Below are 21,429 nucleotides of genomic sequence, written 5' to 3'. Positions count from 1 at the left end.
TGCTGCTGCTGCATGTGCTACCTCCTTTGGTCACTATCCTGGTTGATGTCGTTTATGTGAAGTAGTTTTCCCGCTGCTGGTACAGTGGTAATGGCTCCGCCGGTGAATCCGTATCGTAGTCCTCCAGGTCTGACTCGTAGTTGTCCTTCTCGTCCACAGGTTTGCTACCGGAAGCACCTGCCGCACCGAACGCGCCACCACTTCGCCGCTTGATTTTCGACGGAAGCACGGCCGACGAATTTTCTGCTCGATGCGAACGGGATCCGGGAGAGGGGAGAAGTTTTATGAACAAACACATAAAGAGTACAGATTAGCATTTTCTACACTTTAGAAAGTCGGATACGCGACTTCACGATAGCTTACAATGCGCCTGCATGCACGTATAGAACGAACAACCGTTTGGCCAAATAGTTTCGAAATAGCAACCGCAACAAACGACATGCAATTGTTTTTCATAATCAGATTAAATAGATAGTTTTTTGTTGTTGCAGTACACAGATTTACCATACTTTAGCAGATGATGCTTTCCGTATGAGATGATCGTGTGTTTCTGTATGATCAATGGATGATGCAGTTGTAATTGATGTTGTATATTTCGTACAGCCGTTCATTAGCGTTCAATTCATTTTTTTTTTCTAGCTGTTGTGTGATAACTACAGCTCTTTGCAACAGATTAATTTTAAACAGTTCGATAGTTAAATCTTTCTTTTTTTTTTGTTATCAAACGTTGCCTATATTTACATAGGACGTTTAATGCCCTGATAGTTCGCGCACGGAGCGTCACCCCATACAAACCTTTTCTCACGTCGTTCGTGCCATACTTGGCCAGCGTCGGCGGCTTATCCTCTGCGTGAGTGTATGGTGATCGTGGTGGTGGTGGTGGTGTTAGAGTAATTGAAGAACGCAAACGTTTTGTGGGCAGGAAATGGATTAAAAGTGTCCGTTCAGTGGATCGAATTGAGTTATTGAGTGAAATGTTGGTTGATTGATTCAAAACAAACGAAAAGGGATACAATGCCAGTGCATCGCAGTGTGTCATGAGATGTGATGGGTGATGGGTGCAATTGCGCTTCACAACATCAACACAGCGAAATAACAGCAACAACAACAGAATGTAACAGCAACAGGTAATATTTGCGGCGAGGCGTTAAAGTTTTTGCCGGCTGTGCAGCTCCATAATCATTCTTTTTTTTATCCAATTCTCCATTGCATAGCAACGCCCCCCCAACACTATTGTCGTGATTAAAACTCGGATGCAAGCTAGCCTACTACTTGTGTGCATTAGTAGCTGAATGATGACTGGGGTTGCCTGGTATGAGAAGAAAAGAAAAACAAAAAAGAAAAAAAAACATACCAACATAAAACATAAACGTATGCAAGCAAAAACATTCAAAAACAAATAAATAATTTTTTATGATCATGATAGATACTTAATACTACAGGGAGTCTCTTAACAAGACTCGATGCCTTATTTTATGATTAAACTAATCAGTTTTATAAAAAAAAGGTGAACTCACAACTTGATTTACTGAATTATTAAACCTTAATTTAATGAACCAAAAAACAGTTTTTGAACTTTTGACTTATGGCGAAAAGAAGAGCTGTAGCAGCAACTTAAACCTTCCATCGTTCACTTTTATACTACTGAACTGTACTTCTTTTTTCTATTACTAAAGTCACATAAAAATTCTTGCTACAATAAATAATATTTAGAATATACGCTTGTTCTACACAATGATCTTAGCAAAGTAAACTTATGAGAAACATTATTGCTGATAGTGTGCATTGAGTATGATGGTTGATAAAATGAGGCAATAGTTTGCGTATATAGATGATAAAAGCTACAGTGTCAAACAATTAACATTAGGAACACACCGAGCTTGAGCACACTGACAAACTTGCAAATTAGAATAATTTTTTCTAGGCGTTTTAAAAAATGAAAGTCTCCTATGAGAATGAAGTTACAGCTACACTACAATACAGAATTGCTTTGAACACATTGCTACCACAAAAACAGATCCAAAAACAACGGCCACTAAAATAACGTGTGCAATTGGAAACGGTACCGGACATTCGGTAACAAGTAAAAACCAGAATCAATCTGTTTCGAGTGATCGTAATATTCTTTCCCCGGCTATGCACTTACCTGCAACAATCTTGCTCATCTGCATCACCTGTTGGGCCAGGATTTGGTTAAGCTGAATCAAATGTTCACGCTGTTTCTTCTCCACGTTCGGTACCGGGTTCGGACCGGTCTCCTACAAATGGATTAATGCATGATGTATATGCACAGAAGAGGACATAAAGCGCAGTGTTGTTTGCTACTTACATTGCCAGCTGCACCGCTACCGATCGGTGTGTCGGAGAGCATCTTTTTGATGGCTTCCACCTTCTCCTGGCGGCGCCGTTTCTCTTCCGGCGATAGCTCCGGCGTTTGCTCCGGCACGTAGCGCTCCGGGATGAGGATTTTGCTCGGAGCCGCCAGCAGCTTGTCGATGGTGTGCTCGGATATCTTCTCGCGCGGTCCTAGCGCCGACCGTACCACATCCGGTGCGTTCGATCGGGGTCTTATCGTGACCTCCAGATCGACATCATCGCGCGCCCGCCAGTTAACGTTCTGCAAAAGGGAGAAAACGGAAAAGAGACACAGTTATCGTTACCGTGCAAGGGGGATGGAGAAGAGATAGGTGTGTTTCGTAGGAGGTTAGTTACATTTTTATTCATGTCGTTTTCACTATGCATCAGCTCGATCGATTTCGCATTCACATGGTGGGGTGCCGTATGGTGGCGCCGTTTATCCTTCGGTACCGCGCGCCGTTGGCGATTCTGCTGAGCCTGGCGCTGCTGTTGCAAAAGTAGTTGTTGCTGCTGCTGTTCCGTCAAGGAAGTGCCGGCCGCTGATGATCCGGCCGACGCCGTGCCATCTAGCTTCGCATCCCGGGAGCTACCCGAACCGGAAGAATCGCCACTTGTTTCGCCAGTGGCCATAAGCATACCACCACCAACACCGGTGCTACTGCTGCTTCCACCACTACTGCCATTTCCACCCGCCCCGGTGGCCATTTCGTTTATAATCTGCTTTGCCGCCTCACTCTGAAACACTGGATCGAACTCCGGGCCAGCCGCGTTCAGACTTTGAATGGATTCCGTCTTTCGCTTCAGCCCCGTACTACCGGTAGTCCCGGTGGGATAGTTAATGCCTTCCTGATAGGAGGTCGTCATCGTCGTCGTTCGACCCGAGGAAGCACCGTTCGTGATGTACTTCGACTGCAGCAGACCCGGCTCGAAATGACCGGTGTACAGGTCCGCCTGTCGGTCGATCAACGACACGGGATAACTGTTGCCATTTGCGGACGCCACCACGCTGCTGTAGTAGTCGTTCATCATCAGGCGGCCACTGTCGATCGCGCCCATCGATCCTCCCATGCGTCCATCCGTCTCCGGACCTTGCACGAACAGCTCGTGCGTTTCGTAGCCGCGTGGCAGCGACTTGGCCCGCTGATAGTCCTCCATCAGCTGCGCCTCCTCTTCGAGCACCTGATCGAGGCTGAGCGCCAGATTGCGATCGTTCTTCTCCTTGTCGCGGGTGCGCCGTTCCGATTCACGCTTCACTATGCGCACGGTTTTGATTTCCTGCTGCTTGTCGATCGCCATCATTGCCGCACCATTGCCGTACCCATAGGCTCCACCGCCACCACCGATCGCGTACAGTTCGTCCATCGATTCCGCACCATCGAGCGATGGTTCGTGCGCACGACCACCGCTCGGAAGAAACAGATTCTGCATCTCATCGTCGATCGTCAGCACGCTGGACGAGGAAGAGGACATCGTGCGGTGATGGCCTGCGGTCGACCCGACCGACGACGCCGAACCATCCTTTCCTGCCGTTGAATCCAAATCTGTTTCCACCCACGACGATGAGTAGCTGCGCTTATGTTTCGACTTTAGCGATTGCTCTCGTTTATGCTGCTGCTGCTGTTGCTCCGATGGGTTGCCGTGTTCCGAATGCCGTGGATCCATTTGCATGGAACCTCCACCGACGTCCGCATTGCCGTAGGAGGTAAGCTGACGCACGGCTTGGCCAAGTTCTTGCCGTTGCCGCTGCATATCGCCAACGAGCAGCTTAGCCCGCTTCAGCTCAGACTCCAGCACGGCCGTCACCGAGCCGGTCACGTACTGACCATCCATCGGCGAGGCCGTATCGTAGACAGAGTGCATGGAACGGTGCTCACGCGTTGCCTGCAGCTTCTGACGGAGAACCAGTAATTCCTGCTCCAAGCGGGCGTTGGTGGAAACAGTTTTCTCTAATTTCTGCAAACGAAAAATAAATAAAAGAAGTGTTAAATGAAGATCAAATGATTCTCAAACATTTTCTGGGTTACCTTTGAGTTAGCCGCTAACAATTGATGCACGCGAGAAAGTTCCCGTTCCAGGTTGTGCTGCTGCTGCCGGGCGTTATCCATCGGCATCGGGATACTACTTCCGCCCTCGCGATTTAGCACGCGCGTTTTCAGCATTGCCAGGGCCTTTTCGAGATTTTCCTTGTCCCGCTGCAGTGCCTGCAGCGTACCGGATTCTTCCTGCATTAGCTTATCGATCTGGTACAGCTGTTGCACTTTGGACTGTGGGACCATGATCGAATCGATAGAGAATTAATTTACATCCTTCGTCATCCGTACAAACCAAACAGTTACCTGCAGCTCGACGTGGTTCGGGCTGGTGCGGTCCCACTGGCGCTGCTCCTCTTGCAGCAGTCGGCGCTCCTGTATGCGCTGGTTAAACTCCAACCGATCCAGCGTGGCCGATTCCGGGGATTGCAGCTGCTTCTTGCCGCCAACCGGGCCACGGTACAGACTGCCAAGCTTGACCATGTTGTCCACCAGATTGATCAACGGTTTCTCCTTCTCGTACTGCTTTTCCAGCTCCGTCAGCTGCTGCTTGAGGGCGTCCAGCCTCGCCAAGCTGTCCGCCTTACGCTCGCCTTCGGCGGTACGGATGAGGTTCTACCCAGGGAGAGCGGATAATTAGTTATTTTGTATATTTGGAAAAACATTTTCCACGAAGAAAAAACATCCACACCATTTTAAACCCGTTATGCCATAAACGTTCACATACTAGTTCTGTTGGGTTAGTTGTTAATGAATACCATAAAAATTAAAATCAATTTAAAATTAGATCATAACCAAACAAGTTACATTTCTTCTTTGGGCTGGTTAAAATGGTTAGAAGAGCACTTGGGTACCTTAACCCACCAAAAGCCATAGGTAGAGGAAGGAGAAAAGAATAAATCAAAATTAAAATAACCTGTAACGCGTGCATGTTCGTGCAGCATTGCTCGATCGAGCGGGCAGTCTGACTGTTTTGTCGTCGCAGTTGAATCAGCAAAAGGATCAATTCTTCATGCGTGCGATTCAACAAATCACCGGCGGACACATCCAGCGGCTGTGGGATATCGTAAAAGGAGGAGGGGGCACATAGCCATTTGTTATCCACATGAGACATTATTCTAATGAGGACTGAATACCTTTAACGATGTATGATATGTATTTTAACTTCGTTGGACAATAAACAATTTGAACTCTTCTGAATGGTTTATGGACTTCAGCTTGTCAAACTCTTGAGTTGAAATTTGTAGACGTAAAGTTTAGATTTTGTTTAACTACATCCTGTAGCGACGTCCATTCAAAATTCTTGTACACTTAAACCTCGACATATAATATTGGTTGAGGAACAAAAAATAAGAAACCAATAATCAGAAATAATTTAAAGCAAAAAATAAACAATATAAATACATCCAATTACCTAAAAACATAAGAACGAACAGTAGAAGGAAATAATACGAGTCTTATTGAGTCATGCTGTGAAACACATTTTCATGGTAGGGTATCCAATTATCCTCGAAGCTCGGAGTATTGGTAGGTAGAAAAAAGTGGCATGCAAATGTCTCACCTGCATCTCGCTGGAAGAACCGTGCTTGTGACGATCGTACAGACCACCACCTTGCACACCGAGAGCGGCCACCGCCGATCCGTTGTTGCTCCACTTTTCATCCATGCCATGCGTCGTCAAAGGAGCACCGGTCCCCGGTCCCACCACCATCGGCGACTGGGGTGACGCGTCCGGGTGCTGCTGGTCCTGCATCGTCGCCAGGCTGCGGTCAATGTTCTGCAGCTGATAGTGCTGCTGCAGGTTCAGCTCTTGAGCGCGCTGAAGCTGCGCCTGCGTGTACAAATCGTGCGTCGACTCGAAGCTGATGTCCGGCCGGATGTACTTCTCACCGCCCGGATAGTCGAGCATCATGGTTCCACCACCGCTACCGTCATAGTAGCCACCACCCTGGTGGTGTTGCTTGCCCACCACCGCTGCAAGGTAGGATGGATCCGATGGGTCCGGTTTGACGGTCAGCGGCACCTTGGGAATGTTGAACACGTTCCGCACGGATATGGAGGCTGACAGAAGGGAACGCATGGGACGCGAAGCAACGCGCAGAAAGGAAACAGATGGGGAAAACAGATAATTATTAAGTGTAATAACACTACGCATCCTGAAACGGTTCTCTAAACGACACTCTCCGGTGTCCGGATCGAAACACACAAACTGTACATTCAACATGCCTTCCACGCCTTTGGACGCAGGATAAATAAAAACCAATTTACAACACACATTCCTTCCACACTTTATACAAACTGCACGCACGGGGTTGATCGTTCGTTCTTATGTATTTACAGATTTGTGATGGTATTCTACATTGCTTACTGCTAGAAACGCCGTTAATCACCTTCCCTTACAAACGAATTAGCCATTCCTAGCCACCTTTTGTCGTATTTTGGCACTAATTTTCGCGTTCCTAACTGTTCTCTTCCCCCGGTGGGGTTCACCCTTGCAACTCGTCTTAAAGTTTCTCACTTTCGCTGTACATGGTAGTATGGGGCCCCAGGGAGGGTTTTTTAAAAGTGAGAAAGAAAACGACACCGGATGTCACAGTAAAAGTCGTTCCGATAAACGATTGTTAAAACTAATCCCTCTTCGATCGCCACGTGAACATTGTTAGTAAGAGAAAAGTAAAGCTAATGCAAAATAAAACAAATCTAAGAAAAAAGGGTATATACAGGGCGAATGTACCAGTGTGGGCCACCATAAAAATATATCAAATTATTAGGACAAACCTGGATAGATTTGCCCTCCACGAGCGCTTTACTAGAACCATAAAAAATAATCTGAACCTTTCGATTCAATATGGCGTACACTGGTACACTTTCCCTCCTTTTGTAATTAACGTTAATGCTTTAAAAGGTGAAAATGAAAGACAAAAGTAATAAAACATATGTAAATTATTTAAATTTACACACAACCCTTCACCACAAGCGCGGCATTCGCACCAAAAAGGGCTAAAAAAGTGCGGTTTATCACTGATTGAAGGTAAACTAATTAACAATCTACATGGCTCGGATTGATCTGTGGTTCACAAAGTCCAACTACCGGGACAATAAAAGCCCCTCAGCAGCAGATCCCACCACTCTTCCCTCTGCCGCCGCCGCCACCACCATCACTTCTTCATCGTGGTGGTTTACGGCTCCACTTGTACTGCTTGGGTACTTGGAATTGTTGGGCACTTTGGTGCGTCTCTCCGACGGTTCACTGCTGGAGAGTTCCGGAAGGGCAACGGGTGACGCGTTGAAGCGTGCGCCATTCTGTGGATCAACCGAAACCGTAAGTAGGTCTGCTGCGTTAGTGAATGGGCCCGACTGCGGGTGGTGTTGGTTGTAGAAACTCGTGCCAACTGGAGGCAAGCCCATCTGCTTCCCAGGTTCATTCATCCCAGGTCCACCGGCAACGGCGCCGGTGCTACTGAACGCAGAAGAGGCGACCCCGTACGACTGCCCCGGTGCCATAGTACCCTTGCCATAGTTGGTGGAACCATTGTTCACCAGCCCGCTGGACATGAGATCCCACTGACGGATCGTTTCGCGGTTGATATCGTACCGGCTGATTTCGTCGCGTAGCACCTCGTACACAGCATCGGACGACGGTTGTGACTGTGGCGGATGCGTGGACCAGCGGCTGTCACGAGCGGTCGTGTCAGCAGATGCTACGTTGCTGGCCAGTTGAACGTAAACATCATCGTCGTCCCCCGCGTTAGCCGGTCCCTGGCTCTCATCCCGATTCGCTGCCAGTGCGGATCTTGGCGTCGACGTACGTAGGATCGATTTTGTGACGATTGGTGATTGAGCGCCCGAAACACCGGCCTTCAGTGCGATGAGGTTCTCATTGACGTACGTCACATCTTTACGGTTGATCTTTACAGTCGGTTTTTTAACCTCCGCGTTCACTTCACTGCCATTGTCATCGTCTCCCGTACGCTCCGGTTGTTGGTGGTGGTGATGGTGGTGGTGGTAGTTGACCGTTTTCGCCAGTACTACGGCCGATGGTGTAGCACGTACCGAGCCACCACCCACTCCCAGATGATCGAGGTTGTCCATCGATTTGGCGTGGATGTGTGAAACGCGCCGAAGGTTGTCACGCCAAAGGGTGTCCTCTTCCCACAGCTGATCGCCGGACGAAATATGGCCCGCGGAAACGAGAAGCTGCTGGACGATACTGCTGTTGTTGCCACTGTTACTGCATCCGGACACAGACGGTGCCCGATCGTCACCGCTATCATCACCAACTTGCATCATCGATCCCATCGATCGTCGGTGGTGACTGTTTACGACACCCTTTCCGGCCGACGACGAAGACGAGGTGGCACGGGTCAGCGTGGAGGACCCACTGGCAACACCGGACGACGAGGCCAGCGAAGCGGCAATCGTTTTGTTTACATCCTTCTGGCCGATTCGGTCCGATTCGTAGATGTTCTTGCGATCGATGTCGGCGTGCTTCTCCGTGGCGGACGCGTGCACCAACAGGTTGGCCGTCTTGAGTGTGTTCGTGAGCGGATTGTGGATGTGGAAGATGCCCGCCGCCTGGCGTCGTATGCCTCCCGGGTCTCGCTGGTTGTTCAGCGTGTCACCTCCACCCGCTCGCAGTGAGGTCATTGTCGTCGGCGTTGTGGATACCATGGCCGCTGCCGATGCTGCCCGAGAGCTTCCGTTGCTACTTCCACCACCGTTGCTACGATCGTTGCTCGTCGTCCGCCGATGGCGCTGTTGTTGACTGTCTTCCATTTGCGACCGCTCCTCCAGTTCTTCCTCCCCGGTGCGTGCCTGCAGATCGGAGTAATAATACGGTGCGCACTCGGACGAAAGGGTGCTATTGTTGCGACTGTGCGTGGCCGTCGTTCCCCCACCGACCGTGCGACTCGTTCCGCCACCATCCGTCGGTGTGATCGTCCGGTTGGACATGGTCGAGCGTGCGTAATCGAACCGAACCGTGCAGGAACTGCGCTGATCGAGATCCATCGCCGACGAGAGTGACGCACTGTCCACGTCCAGACTGTGGCCCTCGGGAACCGTTCCGAGGTACTCCGACTGGCAGCGGGCATCGTGCAGGGATAGGTTTTTCTCCCTCAGCGGGCTGAGGATGGTTCCGCCGGCCGACGACGGTGGCCGGGAGGAGGGAGACGACTCCACCACCACACCACCCACGATCTCTACGTTTTCGTAGTAGATACTGTTGTCGTGGCCATTCTGGGACAGGTTCGATGAGGCGGTGCTAAGGAAGTGCATCGAATACTCACCACCGGGAACACTGGCGCCGCCGGAAGCACCGTCATCGAGTTCCGCGGCGCGATCGTACGGCTGACTGCTGGCCACACTACCATCAAAGTCGACTCCACCCCCCGTGCCGTCCACGAGTGCCATTTCGATCGAGCAGTTCATCGAGCTGCCCGATATTGGCCTCCGTTTGTTTCTTACCGAGACGTCCATGCAGGACCGGCTGCGCCATTCGATGGATCCGCTCGTCTCCGAGAGCGTGATCGAGCTGCGCGTCGACGAATCGTCCCCGCGTGCAGAAGTCCCCGCCGTCGCCACACCGCCACCACTGGGGCGCCCTTCCCCGCGCAACAGAATCTCGTACTCCGAGGACGCGTTCGAAACGCCATCGTAGCAGCGATCGTGCACAAAGCTCGGAGAGTCGTGGCGCGCCGGTTGCTGGTGGTTCGGTGTGCCGAAGATAATGCTGGACCGATTGGACGATATGCTGCCACTCTCCCGGCGTAAACCCGCCCCCGCTCTGCTGTTGTACGATCCCTGGAAGTTTATCGCGACGCCGTCACCGCCTCCACCGTTGCCCAACCCGGCGAGAAGGCTTTGCACCGATTGGCGTTTCTCCTGCGCGTGGCTTCGGATCAGGTCGATCGCATCGCTCGACCGAAACCGCTCCCGGCTACCGTACCGTGCCATCATCATCGTTCCCGCCAGGTCGTCTCCCCGAGCACCGCCATCCGCTTCGTCCAGGGGAAGCGAAGAGATTGGAATCGGTGGTGGCGATACGATCTCACTGTCGGAGCTGTCGAGCAGCGTGTCACTCCCAGTACCGGTCGTGCCGTGGCCAGCGACACCATACGATGTACTTCCTCCCCCGCTGCCCCCGCTCGCACCCAAATAGTACGATGCTGGCCGGAACGTATCCGAAAGGCTAAACCGTGACCGAGCCGACGCCGTTTTGGCCGACAGCAGGTCCGTGGCCGCAACCGATCCACCTCCGGTCGACATTTTCTTCTCCTTCCCGCCGCCCCCTTTCTTCTTGCCCGCGCGCTGCAGTTTGCCCTCGCCTGAATCGTTGTTCGTCTGTTTCGAAGAAAGCGCCATAACGTCGGAGTCGCTATCGCTGTCATCGCTCTTGTTGTTATTACTGCCGCTCGACTGCATCAGGATGTCGGGCCAGTTGTTCTTATCCTTTTTCTTCTTCTTCCCCAGTCCCGTTGCTCCACCCGATGCACCCCCACCGCCTCCCGCGCCCATCACATTCTTCATTCTCCGACCGATAGTACCGAATTTCTCCGGCTGTTCCTTTCCCTCGACGTTATGGTTCGGCGTTTTCATCTTCTCCTCCGCCTCGAGGTAAGCCCGGCCATTTCCGTCGTGCTGCTTGAGCGTGGTTATGCTGCTGTGCAGCTGTGACAGCTCCATGTACAACGGCTCCGAATCGATCAACTTGGTTCGCTGATCCTCCGCCGTCGAGCGACCGAACAGCTCACCGTCCGCCTTCTTCGCACCTCCTGTCGGAAGGGGTGGCGGAACCATAATCATCTCGTAGGTCGTCGCACAACCACCGCCGCCATTCCCACGCAGATCGTCCGCAAACACACTCTTCCCCAGCGTGCCCTTGGTCATCTCGATGTACGTGCTCTCGTCGTACGCATTGCTGCTGCAGATCTGCATCTCGTTGCTGCTCTTCTGTATTGAGTCGAGGATGTCCATGGCCGTGAGGCTCTCGCATGGGCGTAACCGGCCGCCGCCCCCCGGTGGTGGCTGATTGCCAATGCTAATACTGTTCGCTCGGTTCATCATCGCCAGCGTTGTGAGGCTGTTCGCCGAGCTGATTACGCTCTTCCGCGGCGTCATCGGCATGTAGTGACCTTCGAGGATCTGCAGCGAAAGCTCATCATCGATCTCCTCCCGTACGAACGGCGGATGGTCCCCGACGGACGTGGGTTCCGTCCTTCGATGCTCCTGATTCACGCCCTCCGACGCAGGCTGCTCACTGGCGTCGTGCTGCTGCTGCAACGCCTCATCCAAATCTTCATCCGTGTACTCGAATATATCGTCGTCGGCATCCTCGCCGGCACTTTCTTCCCCCAGCACTTCCCTCCCGATCGCCCCGACCACATCCAAGCTACTGTTTGCTTCCGCAGGGACATCATCAACATCGTTCGATTTACTTTGCAAAGAACCCACCACGCTCAGGGGCGTTGTTTGCTTGTAAACCGGCACGTACGCTGCGATCGGCCCGGGGGAGGCCATTTTCGTTCGCTGACCCAAAGATTGACCTCCCACCGATGGGTGGTGGGGGGACTTACCATTGCCCGTACCATCACCGGTGTTAATGCTATCGCGATCGAATGTAATACTACTGTGGTTATCTTTCACCCGTCCCGGAATTCTACCACTACTACTTTTGCCACCGCTATTCACATGGCGCTCGAAGAGCTCCTTCGCGCGCTCGTGCCGTTCGGCGCTCGCCGTCGGTAACCCTTTTCCATTTTCCCTCCCAAAGCTGTTCCCCTTCGTCTCGTTCCTATCTTCTTTTGGTGCCGCCTTTATGAAACTGTTCTCATATACATTCGCGTCCACGCTCAGGTTCGGGCTTGCGCTCGCGCTGGCGTGGTTCACTAAGCTATCCTCGTAAACGGCATCCTCCTCCTCGTCCTCGACTCCCTCCGGCTCATCCTCTGCCTCGGCCGCCTTCTTTCTCCGATCGCCGAGCATGGCCGGGAAGAGGATCGCTACCTTTGCCTGCCCTTTCTCATCACGCCCATCCTCATCCTCATTCTCGTGCTCCTGCTTACTGTGTCCTGTCCTGCTGCTTAGCCGCGGATCTGCCTCCCCGCCACCAGCGTGCATTCCTCTAACGCCAACCTCGGCCGTGCTGCTCGTACCCCCGGTGGTCACACTGTGGTTGCGTTGTGTTAGGATATGTGCCGATGATTGTGGTGGTGGTGGTGGTGGTGATGGTGTTGGTGGTGTTGGTAGTGGTGGTAGTGGTTTCGGTGACGACGGTGCTTCCGCTTCCACTTTGCCGGAAGTGGCGATACTAACAACGACTGGGGACGACCTTCCTGCCGGCGTAAAATTTCTTCCATCTAACACGATACATAAGAAACACACACAACAGCAACGAAACGAATGGTATGAGATATAGGTTGTTGTCAGACCCACTCAGTCCCTCTCTCCACCTGCCCACACTACTACGCTGCCTCTAAACACTAAGGGGGTCTCTCTGTGAGGTAGGTACATCCACCAATAACCCGGCAAAAAGTCTATCTCCAGCTCCAGGAGAGGAAAGACAAAGACAAGCCCCTCGAAAGACCGATTTTACCCGAAACCTTGGTTAAGCTAACAGACAGTTTGTTTGGAAAAAGAACGGATGTACTATAGGGACGGAGGGAAACGGAGGAGTGGGAGAGTTAATCTCAATTCAGTAAGCAACCTTTTTTCCTTTCCAGTCATGAAGGGGGGCAGATTTTCCCACTTTAGGAATAGCATCCTCCCTTTACTAGGTTATCAATACTCTCTTTTGCGTTACCTTCAAACACTGGATTGCAGATGGTAGCGGAGGAAACTAGTAGTAATAAGATAGTAATGTGTTTAATGGAAAGAGAAAGGGTAGTATTAGTACTAAGGTACACCTAATAGACACGGTCACAGATATATTCTCGGATACACCGTTCCTCAGGATTCAGGATTTGCTTTTACCAGACTGTATACACTAACTTCCCTATCCAATCGATGGGGGAGGTCCGGTACGGAGGGGCTTTGGTTGGTTTTAACAAAAATTTTAAAAAATATACAAAGACAACACTTTTTATTTCAAAATTTTCACATCATTCTCATACCTCTGTCACTCTTTTCTCAATCGTGACAATCGTTTTGCTTCTACGCTGTTGGCAGGAAGGTCTCGCAATCGTTGTACGGTACCCACAGACGACACATGGAAATCAAGAATCATGGGAATAGAAAGTGAAACAAAACAAAACAAACTAAACGAACCACCATCACGCGCATCACGCACAACACAAACGCAATACAACATACAACCGCCGCTTCTGCTCTAACAAAATGCAATAGACTCCACGTGGGAGACATTGGAAGACAAGAACAACCGCGTTCCGTTTAAAAATTGTTCGCGAATGACAAAATACCCACACAAGTAGATGCGCCTTTATTGTGAACGACATATGTATATGATTACTCAATAGCGTACAGCTTTCTAAGCAAATCCAGAATGTTCTAAAGGAAAAAAGGCATAGTATTTGGATGAAAAACAGGGAAGTGGTAGGAAGGTAGGAAAACTGAAATTGAAGCTAGAATAGTTTTAACATATAGAGAGATACGAAATGCAAACATTACGAAACGAAAGGAGGGAAACGAAGATGAAATGTAGACGAATAGAACCCGGAAGCATTACGATTACGACTGCAAAGATACTTCAACTAACCAACTAATATGATTTCGATTTCGATTTCGAAAGATTTTCATTTTGTTTTTCAATTTCGACATAGAGAAGAGAAATAATGATCGTTACCGTCAGTTGTCCCACAAGATCATTCCTGTGTACTAAGAGAAATCTCACAAGATGAAGGATAGCACTATGAGGAAGGCATGCACAAACATTCAAAACCCGAACAGGGAGTGTTTGGAGGTACAGTTAACTAAATAAAAAAATTTTTTGCTAGGAAGTACACAAACATACACACACACACAGTTGGTAGGATGCGCTACAAAAGCAATAGTAAAATCACAAAACACACAGCTATAGGAGACATGAAGAAGGATAGGATAGTACGCTTCAGCAAGCTGAACTAATTGTTAGGCCACTGTGGCAGTTATCTTGAATCGGCATCGTTATCAAGCGTTTGACGCTCCTCCTGAGAGATTGCCACCTACCTTCATCATCCGAAGAGTAGCTGTTGTAGTCGCCGTTCAGCTTCATCTCGCTGCCGTAGGCCGCCTGTTGCGCGATGTTAAGCGTGCTTCCACCGTGTCGCTCCGTTCCTCCACCACCCCGGACAGTCCCAACCCCCGTCAAGTCACCGGTAGACTGACGTTCGTAGTTTGTCGCGTAGTAATCCCCCCGAAGCAGTGCGGAATCGCTCGACTTCAGCCCGTAGATTTCCTCATGGCGTCGCTCGGCAGCAATGAGGCTGGCGTGCGAGCCCGGATCTAGCGATTCGGCCGAAGCCATCGATGCCGAATGCTGGCTAGTGATTTTCTTCGTCAGCGGCGACTGGAGCATCCGTTGCTTCCACTCCAGCAGTCGCTTCATCGATTCCTCCCGCTTGCGCTCGCCGTCCCGCAGCGAAGCGTCCTCCTCCTTGCGCGGCAACCGGGCGCTGGCCGAGCGGGCAAACTGTTCCTGCTGCTGCTGATGGGAGAAGCCTTGCTTCTTGAGACTGCTCACCGACGGACGACCTCCACCGGTCGGCCGCTCGGTGGTCGACGGTCGGGGCATACTTTGCGTACCCTCCGGGTGGTGGTAATCGGCTTCCGCATGCTGTTGATGCTGCTGGTGCTGCTGTTGCGTTGGGAGCAGTTTACCGCTTCCACTACGGTACAATCCATCCCGGGGCATCGTTCCGCCAGTGAACAATCCTACAAAGAAACAGGTTGTGATTTGGAAAATATTTAAATAACCCTATGTTTTAATCATAAACTCATTTCCTTCACCATTCCTACCTTGAACGTCATCGGATCGTTGCTTTCGCGAAACGCCGGTCGACGACGCGGCGGCATTGTTCGCCCGCTGCAGGTACGATGCACTCTGGAGGCGCATCTTTTCGGCGTAGCTTGCCTCGGAGTAGTAGTAATGGTCTGGCGTGCGGTTGATGTCGAGGCTCGACTTTGGTCGTGGGGTTCGGAGGGCCGGGCTCGGTTCATCGTTGGTGCTGCTGGCCGCCGGGTTCATCGGATGGCGCGTCTCGTAGTCGAGGAAGTCGGCCGAATGTGGCCGGGGAATGTTTGGTGGAATGGGCCGGGCACGCATCTGGACGTGCTGTTGCATCGGTGTCACTGGAGCGTTCTAAAAAGGGGAAGTATGTTAAACAAAAGTTTAAAAATATAATAATCGAAAGGTTGTACCAAGGAAAAAGAAATAAATACTCTAGATAAACTCCATTTAGCACTTTAATGTCATTAAGCTCATGAATTTGGCATTGATGAACAGTACGGATTCGAATCATTATGTAGGATAAATGTAGATTCCCTAACATACGTTTACTTTTAGTTGAAAAAATTAAAATAGCATTAAAAACACAAAGGTTTTTCCTAAAATTCAAACCGCCATTATTGCACACACATTTTAAAACTTTTTGCATATTCGAATAAATCATTTCCAAACTTTTTTACACGTATACAAATCAACAAAAATCGTAATGTCAATTATGTTGGCTTTCTTGCACGTAGTTTGGCTGCTACAAAGCGCGATTTCTTCAAATTAAACGTACGTTCACCTCTGCCTAATGAACATGTCGTCATGTCGCTTCCAGAGATCGGCTGGGAATTTTTCTGAAATCACCGTGGCGCAAACCGTGGCGACTAGAAATCAAACTATCACCTCACGCATGGTAAATGCGTCCATTACTTGCGCACATAGAGTGAAATCGGGCGTAAATAAATGAATTCGTTCCACGTTTCTATTCGCCCGGGCAAAGCATTTCGTTCCCATACTTAGTTGAAATTAAACCTTTTCTCAATGGTTGAAAAAATGCAACCAAAGGCATACATTGTGTCTCGCCGGGGTCTGTGGTATATTAACCCCACTTCGGACCATTGTGAAACCAACAACGTTTTAAGTCCCATCGAACGAAGTGAAGCACACAATGAAGGTTTCTATGAACATTTAAAGACACATTACGATTTTCGTCGCCGGAAAGTAACCATTTTACGTAAATCGTAAAGACGGATACATTTTCTAAACGTTTAATCATACTTAAAATGAGTTCCTTCCCTCAGTGAGGTAAAAATGCAATTGACCTGTAATACGAACCTGATCTTGTAGGAAAAGAAATTTGGAAAAAATGTAAGATCGTATCAAACCAAACTCATAATTTCCATGATCATGGTTTTATGGAAATATTTTAACTGAGATTATTTCTTACACTACATAGCCTTTGATTACTTTACATACATTTGGTGCAATCCGAACGCATTTAAACTATAATTATCAGCAGTTGAAGAAGTGACCACTTTTTCTTAACAGGCCCGTTATGCCCCGCTCGCCCCTATACACTTTCAATTGAGCTTACACTTGCAAATAAACTCATACAGTACGGTTATTGTCATAGGAAAAGACCCGTATACCCATACGAACCAATCATACTTCTGACGATTCATTGAGCAAACAGATCTTTTTGCACCTGATTCGATTTGTTGTGAATCGCGCTTTACGGTTAACTATCAATTTCTCTTCCGCGGCGGATGGAACGATCATTTTACTAGTCTCAGCAACGATCCGTCTTGAAGTGGGAAAAGTCGTGTCTCGCATAACACGGAACACTTCCGTGGTGCACAAGTAGTATAACTGGATAAGCACTTGCTCACTTGAACAACAGAGGAAGATCGGTTAAGGGAGGGCATTATAGGAAACTAATTTTCACCCCTCCTCTAGAGCACACACACACACACTTACCTCGAACGGGTTGGCAGAGTACATGGTTGTAGTGTTTGCCTTGAAAGGAGGGAAAGCTCCATTGCTTCCGTAGTGCTGGGGACTCGTTGGTCGCTTGTAGCCGGTGGCGCCATCCCCCTCACCTGGCCCGGACGAGCCCGCGTTCGAGGGTAGCGACTTGGACAGCATCGTCAGGTTGTAGATGTCCTCGTAGTCGGACATGTGCTTCGGGTCGATGCCCGCGTTTCCCGGCGGACCGTACGTGTCCGGCGTGCGCCGATCGTTGCTGGGATAGAGAAATGGGTTGGTACCGGCACCGCGCGCCATTTGTCCATGCATTGGAGACGCTTGCATTCCCTGTTGCTGCTGTTGCTGCTTGGTGGCGTTGAGCTGCTGCTGCTGTTGCTGCTGCTCGATCAGCTTTTGTATGTACAGGTCTCGCTCGATGCGCTTCGGGTCGCCGTAGATGGCGTTCGCCGTCAGCATGGTTTGTCCTCCCGCCCGGTTTACCAGCAGCCCGGTGCTGCCTGACGCTGCCGCCGCGAACTGACCGGGTGTGGCCATCTGGTGTTGCTGGTGCTGGTGCATCATCTGCTCGTAGCGATCGTGGAGGATCGTGTGCTCGGGGCTGGGAGAGGAGTAGCCGGCATCGTTCACGCGTCGCGGTTTCGGAGGCGCATTGGCGTAGAGCGGTTGCGGTAAGGGCATGCTTTCGTTCGCCTGATGGGACGCTCCCAGGCCACCACTTCCGCTGCTTCCGCTGCTCGCTTGCTGTATGAGTTTGATCGTGTCGTTCGAGCCTTGCGAGCCTTGCGGACCACCGACGGTTCCACTCGAGTCGCTGGAAAGCAGCTCCCCCTGTCCCTTTGTCAACCCGCCGTGGTGTTGCTGCGGCTGGTACGGTTGCTGATGCTGCTGATGTTGCGCGAGTGCCATCGAAACCTCCGCGTCACCCGGTCCGCCCTGCTGGATCATCATCGTGGCCAGCGTGAGGGCGCGCACCCACTGGCTCATTGCTTCCCCGTTCTCTGCCGCGAACACGAACGTGCGCATGTTGGCGTGCTCGCACTTGAACGCAAACTTCCGATAGATCTTGTCCTCCGGGAAGCAGGCGGACACCTTGTACGACGGCAGCAGCACCGTGCCGAGCAGCTTCTCCTCCTCCTGCCCCTTGTAGTAGTACAGCACGTACTCGGACAGGACGAACCAGCGGCGGCGCCACACCTTCAACCCATCCGAGCCCTGCTTGTACAGCCACCCGGACAGTGCGACGGGTGCGTTTGCTGGCCGCTTCGTAACCGGCGACTTGAGCGTATGCTGCTGGCCACCGCTACTGCTGCTGCCTCCACCGCTGCCTCCACTGCTTTTCTTCCGCTCGATCGAATCGTGCGACGGGCTCGACAGCGTATCCGAGGGGGACGACTTCATCCCGCCCGCGGCTGCAATCATCGAGCTGATCTGCGTCTGGCAGGCCTGGTTCACCACCTGGCCGGGAATGTTCTGCTGGATGATGATCTCGTTCGGGCCACCGGTGCCACCACCCATCGGAGACGGCCCGACGGTCGAGAAGCCACCGGTTCCCTTCTGGTAGAGCGACTCCTCCTCGCTGTAGAGCGACTGCTGCTGGTGCGCGTGATCCAGCGTTCCCTGGTAGGAGGCGGATGGTGCGTGCGTCCGTGGCAGCATTTTGTCCGTCTCGGTGGCCGCCGGTTGGCAGTGGTTCATCAGGTTCAGACTCGACGGTGGCACGTTCCGGCTCTGGTGCGAGCCGCCCGCCGTCGTGTACCGTTGCTGGTGTTGCTGCATTTGCTGTTGCTTCATCGATTGTTGCATTTGCTGTTGCTGTTTCTGTAGCTGCTGCTGCTGCTGCTGTTGTTGAGCTTGTTGCTTTTGCTGCTGCTGTTGCTGCTGAGAATAATGCATTTGCTGCTTCTGCAGCTGTTGCTGCTGCTGTTGAGCTTGTTGTTGCTGCTGCTGTTGCTGCTGCTGCTGCTGCTGTTGCTGTTGCTGAATCTGCTGCTGGTGATGCTGGGACAGATTCTGTAGCAAGTTTTGCTTCAGGTGGTAGTTCGGCACGGGCGGGTTCAGCTGCTGCCGGAGCGCGAACGTTTGCTGCTGGTGCGCGATCGCCTCGGTGGCCGTTTTTATCTGCTGCTGGATTTTTTCGCGCTGCAGCTGCTGAAACTGCAGCTCAAGCTTCGACATCGGGGCGCCACCGGAGATGGTGGCGCTGCTGCTTGCCATCGAATGTGGCGTGCCAACGGCGGCAGCGCCCGGCGGTCGTTGGTACAGTCGCTCCCGCTCACCACCACCACCGCTGCCTCCGCTCGACGGTGAGCTAACCCGGTACAGTTGCTGCTCGAAGGCATAGTTGTTGCCACGGTACTGCTGCTGCTGCTGCTGAACCCCCGGTTGGTGCAGATGATGATGGTGCGGGGTTGCACCGCTCGCTGACGATAGGTCCCCCGTGTCCGCCGTCGCACCGTAGAGCGCCACCCCGCCACTGTTCGTGCTGAGCGACGACTTGGGGCTTCCGGTGGAGTACGGCGAGCGGAGGGCCGCCGACGGGTGGTTCAGCTGGGCGAAGTTGGTCGCCGTCGTCGCAAAGCTCTGGTACTGCGAGGGACCGCCACTCCCGACGAACATCGGCGACCGGCCTGTCGTCCCGTAGTCGTACCCTCCTCCTCCTCCTCCGTGGGGTTGTTGCTGAAAATGTTGATGATGGTGTTGGCCCTGCTGCGATGGGCCCTTCATCTGTGGCATCGGAGCCAAATGGGAGTTGGCCTGCTGCAGTTGCTGCAGCTTTTTGCTCTCCATCGTCGTGAAGGTGGGTGGATCAATCCTGACGTGTGGGGGAAGTGGATGAGAAATCAGTTAGTGTTGATGGCATAGAACATGCTGGTGGATTTTACTTCGACAAAACAACACGAAAATACGAACGAAAAAAAAGTAACATCACAAAAACTCTTTGCAACAACATGAAAACAATCATTTTCGCATCACATTACACACACGCCGTGCAACACACACCACAAACAAACACAAACACACAGAGTTATGAAGCGGTGCTAGGCAAGCTTACCAGTCCCACAATTGCCACAGGCAGCTAAACATGATTCTTTCGAGATGCTTTTCTTGTTTGGAGCTAAACTTCTACGGCCATCTTGCTAGTTGCACGGCAGAAGACTAATACTTCACACGCACATCACACACTCGGGAAAAGGGAATGCTGCACGCCTTGGGTCGGGAAGGAATAAACAAAAATCACCTTAATCTCCAGCACCGGCTGCGTAAGAAATTCCCTGCGAAATTGTCCTTTTCACGTTTGGAACAGTTTTCTACACACACACACGCCCAAAAACACACCCCCCGGTATACTAGAGAGTATACCATCCAGAAGTCCACCAAAAAGTTTCCGAATCAGCATCCACTCACTCCTCGTCAAAGTTGTAACCGAAAGAAAAATGTGTTCCTCGTAAAGGGAAAAGCGTGTCATTTTGCGAGAGTCACATGCACGCACACGGTACTGACTGCTACTGCTGCTGCTGTTGCTGCTGGACAGCATTCCTTCACACCCTGCTGCATTGGCCCACTCCACAAAACACACTGCAGCATAAAAGCGCGATAATCGGTAAAGTTATGCTAAATCGTAGCACCCCGCATGATGCATGCTGATGCTGATGCTGATGATGCTGGGCCTACTACAACCACTTGGCGACGGAAAAGCGACCGACCGAGCGGCGACTAATTTCATGACCCACTTTTTTGCCAGCTTTTTCCCGCCAGCACCAACCTCCAACCTCTCCCTCCCCCGGGCAGCTTGCTCTCCGCCCGGATTGGGCGGTTGTTCCTTTGGGCAGCCCCTTAAAACCCGGACACGGTCGACGCGTGTTTTACACGAAAACGTGACCCGAATGCGACGACGTGTGCGTGCATGTGCGTGTGTGTATGTGGGGATATGTGTACTTGGAACTTAAAGAAATTCCTTTGCTGTTCGATTCCCGAATTCTACCGCGCGGTCGAGTCTAATGCTGAAGGGATAATTTGTCAATCAAACTTTTTCCGTACTCTGCACAACGCGTACACTTTCATTTCATTCCTAATACAACCGTTCCGGGGAAAGAGGAGAGGAAACCACAAATCCAAGGGAATGGAACTGGG

The 21,429-nt window shown here is 51.2% G+C and overlaps 1 protein-coding gene across 1 annotated transcript; it reads right to left on the bottom strand.

Annotated features, from left to right (window-relative positions):
• Window positions 1–52: 52 nt before the first annotated feature.
• Window positions 53–20,382, bottom strand: LOC131294339 (uncharacterized). The gene is made up of 14 exons (XM_058322385.1): window positions 20,351–20,382; window positions 17,290–20,110; window positions 15,339–15,681; window positions 14,550–15,254; window positions 12,658–12,745; window positions 7,586–12,555; window positions 5,950–6,449; window positions 5,305–5,442; window positions 4,695–5,003; window positions 4,383–4,622; window positions 2,713–4,311; window positions 2,330–2,617; window positions 2,147–2,258; window positions 53–243 (listed from the first exon to the last, which is right to left on the bottom strand). Exons 1-14 carry the CDS (start codon window positions 20,380–20,382, stop codon window positions 53–55), a joined length of 12,336 nt encoding a protein of 4,111 aa, XP_058178368.1.
• Window positions 20,383–21,429: the final 1,047 nt, after the last annotated feature.

The sequence above is a fragment of the Anopheles ziemanni genome, chromosome 2, assembly GCF_943734765.1.
Source record: "Anopheles ziemanni chromosome 2, idAnoZiCoDA_A2_x.2, whole genome shotgun sequence".
In the NCBI taxonomy this organism is placed as follows: Eukaryota; Metazoa; Arthropoda; class Insecta; order Diptera; family Culicidae; genus Anopheles; species Anopheles ziemanni.
The sequence above is the reverse complement of the archived record's forward strand: the minus strand, read 5'-3'. Positions and strand labels throughout refer to the sequence as shown.

Bases quoted from the DNA above. Each gene is read 5' to 3' on its own strand.
- LOC131294339 (XM_058322385.1), bottom strand. From the start codon at position 20,382: ATGTTTAGCTGCCTGTGGCAATTGTGGGACTG. The intron at 15,682-17,289 runs GTAAGTGTGTGT...TCCCCTTTTTAG, and splicing joins ACTCTGCCAACCCGTTCGAG to AACGCTCCAGTGACACCGAT. The intron at 2,259-2,329 runs GTAAGTAGCAAA...ATCCATTTGTAG, and splicing joins GTAGCGGTGCAGCTGGCAAT to GAGACCGGTCCGAACCCGGT.